Here is a 9,379-nt window from a genome sequence, read left to right as displayed (position 1 = left end):
TTTTTTTTTTTTTTCATAATTTGTTACACATTTGTAACGCACCTTGTAAATAATGCACTAGTAGTAAAAAGGAGAAAAATAATAAAAATAATATGATATATATTACATATATATTACATATATATATATATATATATATATATATTATATTATTAAAATGAAGTAATATGAAAAATACATGAATGACATAAAATTATATTCTCTTTAAGTTATATGAAGTACAATTTAAAAAAATGAATATATTAAATTTTATTATGTTTTAAATTAATTAGAGATTTGTCAATAAAGACTAAAAGGAGAAAACATTTATCCTTTAAGAGAATATTAAAAAAAAGAAATAAAAATAAAAAAAAATAAAAAACAGAAAAAGTAAAAGACGAAATGATATTTTTTAATTTTAAATTAAACAGAATGATATGTCCTATTTTTTTCCTTTTCATAATAAGTAATAATAAATATATAAACGATAATAAATAAATAAATATATATATGTGTGTATCTTTCTTTCTTCTTTTTTTTCAATTTAAATTATGTGATTCGTATAATGTACAAAAAAAAAAAAAAAAAATATATATATATTATATATATATGGAAATATTATAAAATCCGGTTTCTTCAACAATTTCTAGAAATTCAACTGGATTCGATCCAACGAAACATATTTCATCAGAATTTCTATCCGAACAATTAGGTTTCATTATTATATATTAAATAATAAATAAATAAATAAATAAATATATATATATATTTTTAATACAGATGTGTTATTTACGCAATATTTTATTAGCTGTGAAGGAAATAAAGTGACTGTGATATCACAAAATAATGGACATAACGATAATTTAGATGTTGATAAAAATGGTGTGATATCTCAGGAAAATGTATTTGATTCTTCAGAAAGTTTAAATTTACCTTCAAATAAAAAAGTTGGTTCCGATGATTTGAATACTACAACTATTTCATTCACTGTACCAGATAATCTGGAAAATGAAGTAAAAGTTGTATCGTCATCTGAATCGGGAAACGGTGCCACTGTATCTCATACGAAGGTACCATCTGAAGGTTCGTCTGATACGCAACCAAATATAACCCCATCGGTATCTTCATCTACGCATACACCAGGTTCTCTAGATTCAACAGTGTCTACAGAACAGAATAGTAGTGTATCACAATCTTCACTTCCAACTGAACACCCTTCAAATACAACTGAATCTTCATCTGAAACTTTAAACAAAGCTACTGTTGCTGAAATGCCTATTCAAATAAATTCTGGACTTTTAAAAAATTATAAGGGGGTTAAGGTTACGGGACCATGTGGGTCATATTTCAGAGTATACCTTGTTCCTCACATCTTAATTTATGCCTTAACAAAATACAGCGTAATACAACTTGAGTCCTTATTCAATGATAACGCAAGGATTGATGTTGAGCACACGGGGGCACTTCAAAATAAATGTTCTGAAGGATATCATTTTAAACTCGTTGTTTATATAACACATAATGTGTTAACTCTCAAATGGAAAACATATAAGCCTAACGAAGAATCAAAGAGTAAAAATAAATGAATAAATGAATAAATAAATAAATAAATAAATAAATATATATATATATATATATATATATAATATTCACTCTCTTTTTAATTTCTTATATTTTCTTTTAGGTAAAGTTTCGGATGTAAGAAAATACAGAATCCCTACATTAGAACGTCCATTTACTTCCATACAAGTTTATACAGCAAATAGTAAGGCAGGGGTGATTGAAACGAAGAATTATAATATAAGGACCGATATTCCTGGTTTGTCAAAAAATTAAAAATAACAAAATGAAATAAATTACATATACATATATATATATATATATATATATGTATATATATTCATTTATCATATATTTCTTTATTTTAGATACATGTGATACCATTGCCACTGACTGTTTTTTGAATGGTAACGTTAATATTGAGAAATGCTTTCAGTGTACCTTGCTAGTTCAAAAAAAAGATAAATCACATGAATGTTTTAAGTATGTATCAAGTGAAATGAAGAAAAAGATGAACGAAATAAAAATCAAGGCACAAGATGATTTCAATCCTAATGAATATAAATTAATAGAATCTATTGATAATATATTGAGTAAAATATATAAAAAAGCAAATAAACCTTTTGAAATTAGTAAAGATTTAATTAATTTAGAAGATTTAGATTATCAATTTAAAAATGAATTATTAGAATATTGTAAATTATTAAAAGAGGTTGATACTAGTGGAACATTAGAAGAGTACGAATTAGGTAATGCAGAAGATATATATAATAATTTGACTAGATTGTTAAAGTCTCATTCTGACGAAAATATTATAACTTTACAAGGAAAACTTAGAAATACAGCTATCTGTATAAAGAATGTTGATGAATGGATATTAAATAAAAGAGGTCTAACATTACCTAGTGAATCATCCAGTGAATCAGATAGTTATCTTAATACTTTTAATGACAAGGATAAAAAGGAAGATAAGGATGATATGAGTAAAAATTCGAAGGAGGATTTTAAAAATGATGACAAAGAAAATTCTGATGACCAAAACAATAATGATTCTAATAAAAAAGATGATGAGAATAATATAAATAATGGTGATACTAATTATGTTTATGATTTTGATGATGATGATTATGATAACAATAATTATGAGAAAGATATGTATGAAAGCCCCATAAAGGAAAATAAGAATGGTGTTATTGATTTAGAAAAATATAGTAACCAAATAAAATTGAAATCACCTTATTTTAAAAATAGTAAATATTGTAATTATGAATATTGTAATAGATGGAGAGATAAAACTAGTTGTATATCTCAAATTGAAGTAGAAGAACAAGGTAATTGTGGTTTATGTTGGATATTTGCATCTAAGTTACATTTAGAAACTATTAGATGTATGAGGGGTTATGGTCATTATAGAAGTTCTGCTTTATTTATAGCTAATTGTTCTAAGAGAAAACCTATAGATAGATGTGAAGAAGGATCGAATCCATTAGAATTTTTAAGAATATTAGATGAAAAGAAATTTTTACCTTTAGAATCTAATTATCCGTATTCATATACAAATGCAGGTAATTCTTGTCCTAAATTACAAAATAGTTGGACGAATTTATGGGGTGATACAAAATTATTATTTAATAAAAAAGTCCAGCGTTATGTAGGAAATAAAGGATTTATATCCCATGAAACATCTTATTTTAAAAATAATATGGATTTATTTATAGATATGGTAAAAAGAGAAGTTCAAAATAAAGGTTCAGTAATTATATATATAAAGACTCAAGATGTTATAGGTTATGATTTTAATGGTAAAGGTGTCCATAGTATGTGTGGTGATAGGTCACCTGACCATGCAGCTAATATTATAGGTTATGGTAATTATATTAATAAAAAAGGAGAAAAACGATCATATTGGTTAATTAGAAATAGTTGGAGTTATTACTGGGGAGATGAAGGAAATTTTAGAGTAGATATGTTAGGTCCTAAGAATTGTTTGTACAATTTTATACATACTGTTGTATTTTTTAAACTAGATTTAGGTACAATACATGTACCTAAAAAGAAATCTTGGAAAAAAAATGTTTATTTCTTAAGACATAATCCTGATTTTATGTATAGTTTATATTATAATAATTATGAACCAGAAAGATCTCAAGATTATTTAAGTGAGAATGATTATGACAATACTTTTGTACATGGACAAAGCAATGAATCAGATGAAACTAATACAGAAGGGAAAAATGTCCAAAATTCTGTGGAGAAAAAAATACAAATACTCCATATATTAAAACACATTAAAGATTCACAAATAAAGAGAGGATTAGTAAAATATGATAATATAAATGAAACAAAAGATGAACATACATGTTCAAGAGTTAATTCAGAGGATTCAGAAAAATATGAAGAATGTAAAAAGTTCTGTTTAACCAAATGGAATGAATGTAAAGATCATTATTCACCAGGTTATTGCTTGACAGATTTATACAAGGGAGAAGATTGTAATTTCTGTTATGTATAAGAGGATATATAAAGGAACAATATAAAAATAAATTAATATATATATATATATATATATATATAATAAATTACTTTGGGATGGATTAAGATTTTTTTTTTTTTTTTTTTTTTTGTTTCTTATTAATAATGGCACTTCTTTTTCACACTCTTTTATTTTGACAAACATGTCATACCATAAAAAAATATATTTTTTTTTCTTTTGTGTTATATATAATTATATATATATATATATATATATATATATAATATTATTCATATTATATACGAACACATATTTAATATATAATAATATACTTTTATTATATATTATAACTCGTCTTAGGTGAGTTAAAAAAGTATATATTTTATATCTTATTTAAAATAACTTTTCAAAAAGATATATATTTGAATATATATATATATATATATATGTATTTTTAATTTTTTTCTTATCTCCTAATTTATTGTTATCGAAAAATAAATAATTATATATATATATATATATATAATATATTTATATTTATATTTATTTTTTTATTTGTTGATAAAAAAAACATTAATTATTATCGAATAAAAAAAAAATGAAATTGTTTCTTTTTTCTTTTGGTTTTAATACACATAAGAAGGAGACATAAACCGTCAAACATTATAAGCACTTTAAATATAATACCAAAATATGATTTGAAAAATAAAATAATTCAGACTAAAATGATGAGGTGTAATTGTTATATATTATATTATTATGTATATTAATTTTTTTTTTTCTTATATAATTTAGATTTGTAAATTTAAACACTTAGAGATATTTGATTTTATTAAAAATTTGCCACTATATATTATATGTACAACCAGATCAAAATAAAAAAATAAATATAAATAAAAGTATAATATATATATATATATATATATAATAATACTATGTGTTAATGCACATATAAAAAAAACAAGGAAGTTTTTTTTTTTTTTTGTTTGTTCTTTAAGACGGATGTATAAGAAAGCTTTTTAAAATAATAAATATAACATATGAATAAATAAATAATAATAAATAAATATCTTACTGATGTAATGAAAAGATTATTGTTTTATTATTATTTTATTTATTTATTTTATTTTTTATTTTATTTTTTTTTTTTTTTTGAGAGTCAGATAATTAGAATATAAAGAAAAAAAGTAAATAAAAAAAAATAAAAAAAAAAAATAAATAAATGAAATAAAATAATAATTAGGAACTTTTAATATTTTTCGGTCTAAAAATAAGAACACAATGATATATCGCTTATTTATTATTTTAGTATTGTGTAAGAAAAATAAATAAATAAATAAATAAATATATATATATATATATATATGTGTATACGTTTAGATAACAAATAAATATAATAAAAAAAAAATATTTTTTTTTATTGAGAAAAAAAGAAAAGAAAATAATAAAATTAACTTATTAAAGAAAATAAACTATTTTCTAATAAAATATATTATACATATATAAATATATATATATATATATATATATATGTTTATTTTTGAATTATTTTTATTCAGATGTTATCTGTTGTACAAATGTAATAGTAGGACAAGAAAAGCCTGCTCCTGATAGTACTGCTGGTGTAAATCCGGGAGATGAACGTGAATCTTCTGGTAGAGTGAATAGTTCTGCTTCAGGTGGGCACGGTACTACAAATTTACCAACAGCACAACCAGATCAAACAAAAGATCGGAGTTCTTCCGTACCTCAAGGATCTCCAAGAGAACCTGTATCTCCTGAAAATCCAAATTCCGTTGCTCAAACTCCAGGAAATGGAGGTGCTGTTGTAACTCCAATTCCACTTCCAAAACTTGCATTAGAAGATTCTGAATCTTCAAAATCTGTAACTGGCATTGAAGTAAAATCTGCTCTTTTAAAAAACTATGATGGAGTTAAGATTACTGGTCCGTGTAGGTCCTACTTCCGTGTCATGTTGGTTCCTTATATTACTGTTTATGTATATGCAACATATGATCGAATACAACTAGAACCCAAATTTGGTCCATCCGATTTAATAGATATAAATGATTTAACAAATAAATGTAATAAAGATTCTAATCAACATTTCAAATTGGTTTTGTATATAAAAAATAATATATTAACTCTCAAATGGAAAGTACAAGATGAGGATTCTAAACCAACAAGTATAAATAAAATGATGCAAATATTGATTAACCTAAAATTTAAGTGGAATAAATAGATATATGAACAAAAAAAATTTGTACATACATACATACATATATACATATATATATATATATATATATATATATATATATATATATATATATTAATATTTATGTTAATTTTTTATTTTTTTAGACATCGATGTGGATGTAAAGAAATATAAAATCCCAAAACTGGACAGACCATTTACGTCAATACAAGTATATACAGTTAATACAGAACATGGTCTTATTGAAAGTAAAAATTATGATATAAATAGTGAGATTCCAGGTTAGCTCATAAAAAATTGATATATAAACATATGCATAAATATATACATACAAATGAATAAATAAATATATAAATATATAAATATATATATATATATATATATATATATATATATATATATATATATATTTATATTTATATTTATTTATTTATATTTATATAATATTTTATTTTTTTCTTTAGAACAATGTGAAGCAATTTCCACAAACTGTTTCCTAAACGGAAGCCTGGACGTAGAAAATTGCTACCATTGTACTTTACTAGCTAAAAAGGTGGATAGTAATAACGAATGTTTTAATTACGTTTCTAAGGAAGGAAAAGAATTAATAAATAAAAATTGGGAAGAAAAAAATAAAACGTTTAAGGGAGAAGATGAGGATTTAGATTCTAACGAACAAAAATTAGAAGAATCCATTGATAACATTTTAAGCAATATGTATAAAATTTATGAAAGCAAACAAGACAAAGAGAGAAAAAAAAGTCATTACAATAATAAGAAAGAATTAGTTACTATAGAAGAATTGAATAGTGTCTTAAAAATTGAATTATTAAATTATTGTAAATTATTAAAAAAAGTAGATACAAGTGGAATGTTAGATCATCATGAAATAGGTAATGAAATAGATATATTTAATAACTTGATAAGATTATTAAAAGCACATCCAGGAGAAAGTACTTATGTATTAAATGAAAAATTAAGAAATCCTGCTTTATGTTTTAAAAATATAGAAGAATGGTTAGTAAATAAAAAAGGTTTATTATTATCATCAAATGAAAAAATGAAGAATTTATCAACACCTAATTACAATATGACAGAGTTAGAAGAATCAGAATATGACTATGAAAAATTAATATCAGATGATATGTTTGAAAAGGATATGAATGGTGTTATTGACTTAAGTTTATTTAATAATGAAAAGAAATTAAAATCTCCTTATTTCAGAAGAAATAAATATTGTAATAATGAATATTGTGATAGGTGGAAAGATAAAACAGGATGTATTTCAAAAATAGAAGTAGAAGAACAAGGTAATTGTGGTTTATGTTGGATATTTGCATCTAAGTTACATTTCGAAACTATTAGATGTATGAGAGGATATGGTCATTTCAGAAGTTCAGCATTATATGTAGCTAATTGTTCGGATAGAAATTCTGATGAAATATGTTTCGTTGGATCGAATCCAGTTGAATTTCTAGAAATTGTTGAAGAAACCGGATTTTTGCCCTTAGAATCAGATGTACCATATTATTATACAGATGCAGGAAATGACTGTCCAGAGCCAGAAAAAAATTGGATAAATTTATGGGGAAGTACCGAATTATTAAATCATAAACGTCCAAGTCAACGTATGAGTACAAAAGGATATATTTCATATGAAAGTTCCTATTTTTCAGATAATATGGATTTATTTATCAAAATAATAAAGAGAGAAATTCAAAATAAGGGTTCTGTAATCGCATATATTAAAACAGAAAATGTTATAGATTTTGATTTTAATGGGAAAGGAGTTCATAATATGTGTGGTGATAAAGAACCTGATCATGCTGCTAATATTATTGGATATGGTAATTATATTGATGAAGACGGTGAAAAAAAATCATATTGGTTAATAAGAAATAGTTGGGGTTATTATTGGGGAGATGAAGGAAATTTCAGAGTAGATATGTATGGACCATCATATTGTAAATATAATTTTATACATACGGTTGTTGTATTTAAAGTTGATTTAGGAATTATTGAAGTACCCAAAAAAGAAAAAGAGTCAAAATATTTCAGTTACTTTTTAAAATATACACCAAATTTCTTGTATAATCTCTTCTTTAATAATTATACTACAAATGATGAGTATAAATTAAATAATCAACTTAAGACAAATCAACATAATAACAAAAAAAATAAAAAGGAGCGTTATATTTATGCCCAAGATGAGCCATCTACTGATAATGTAGAATCACAAGTAGAAAATAACAAAAAAACAGAAATTTATCATATTTTAAAACATATTAAAGATAAAAAAATTAAAAGAGGTTTAGTTAAATATGAAAGCTTGTTAGAAACCAAAAAGGATCATTCATGTTCTAGAACACATTCCATAGATCCAGAAAAACATGAAGAATGTAATCAATTCTGTATAGATAATTGGAAAGCATGTAAAGACCATTACTCACCAGGTTATTGTTTAACCAAGCTCTATACAAAAGATGATAATTGTTTTTTTTGTAATGTGTAATAAAATATGAAACCCACAAAAAAAAAAAAAAATAATAATAAAATAAAATAAAATAAAACAAAACATATATAATATAATATAATATAATATAATATAATATATTGCCATATATGGTAATCATTATATAATTATAATTCAATTCAATTACAATAATAATTTTTTTTTTTTTTTTTTTTCCCTTTTATCCTTTTATTTTATTATAATTATTTTCTTTTTTTTTTTAATTTATCACCAAGTGTGATAAAAGGTAACGTTAAAACACAAATAAAATATATTTACAAATTTTTACTTTTTTATCTTTTAATTCTTAATATTTTTTCTTTTTTTAAAAAAAGGTAAAATTATAATAATGAATCTGTCTTCTTAATAATACATGAAAATACAACATTATCACATGTATCAATTTTCTTAATAGAATTAATTGGATAAACATACAAAAATAAATTCAACTTTACAAAATTTCCATATTTCAAATTAATGAATTTATATATTTAAAAAGTTAAATATGTGTGATATGTTAATTTTATTTTTATTTTTTTTTAATAATAATTTTTTCTTATAATGCATGTAGAAAACCTTACAGCTAATTTAAAAGAAAATGAGAGGTTTCCAAAAAAAAAAAAAAAAAAAAAAAAAA

General features: G+C 22.7%; 2 protein-coding genes across 2 annotated transcripts; both read left to right on the top strand.

Moving 5' to 3' along the window:
• Positions 1-411: 411 nt before the first annotated feature.
• On the top strand, positions 412-4,051 carry PRSY57_0206500 (serine repeat antigen 6; the record flags this gene model as incomplete). Its single annotated transcript, XM_012905501.2, has 4 exons — positions 412-445; positions 760-1,551; positions 1,664-1,798; positions 1,908-4,051. 4 exons carry the CDS (start codon positions 412-414, stop codon positions 4,049-4,051), a joined length of 3,105 nt encoding a protein of 1,034 aa, XP_012760955.2.
• A 1,242-nt stretch (positions 4,052-5,293) lies between these two features.
• On the top strand, positions 5,294-8,742 carry PRSY57_0206400 (serine repeat antigen 7; the record flags this gene model as incomplete). Its single annotated transcript, XM_012905500.2, has 4 exons — positions 5,294-5,327; positions 5,572-6,198; positions 6,377-6,511; positions 6,695-8,742. 4 exons carry the CDS (start codon positions 5,294-5,296, stop codon positions 8,740-8,742), a joined length of 2,844 nt encoding a protein of 947 aa, XP_012760954.2.
• Positions 8,743-9,379: the final 637 nt, after the last annotated feature.

Source organism: Plasmodium reichenowi, chromosome 2 (genome assembly GCF_001601855.1).
Source record: "Plasmodium reichenowi strain SY57 chromosome 2, whole genome shotgun sequence".
Classification (NCBI taxonomy): Eukaryota; Apicomplexa; class Aconoidasida; order Haemosporida; family Plasmodiidae; genus Plasmodium; species Plasmodium reichenowi.
The sequence above is the reverse complement of the archived record's forward strand: the minus strand, read 5'-3'. Positions and strand labels throughout refer to the sequence as shown.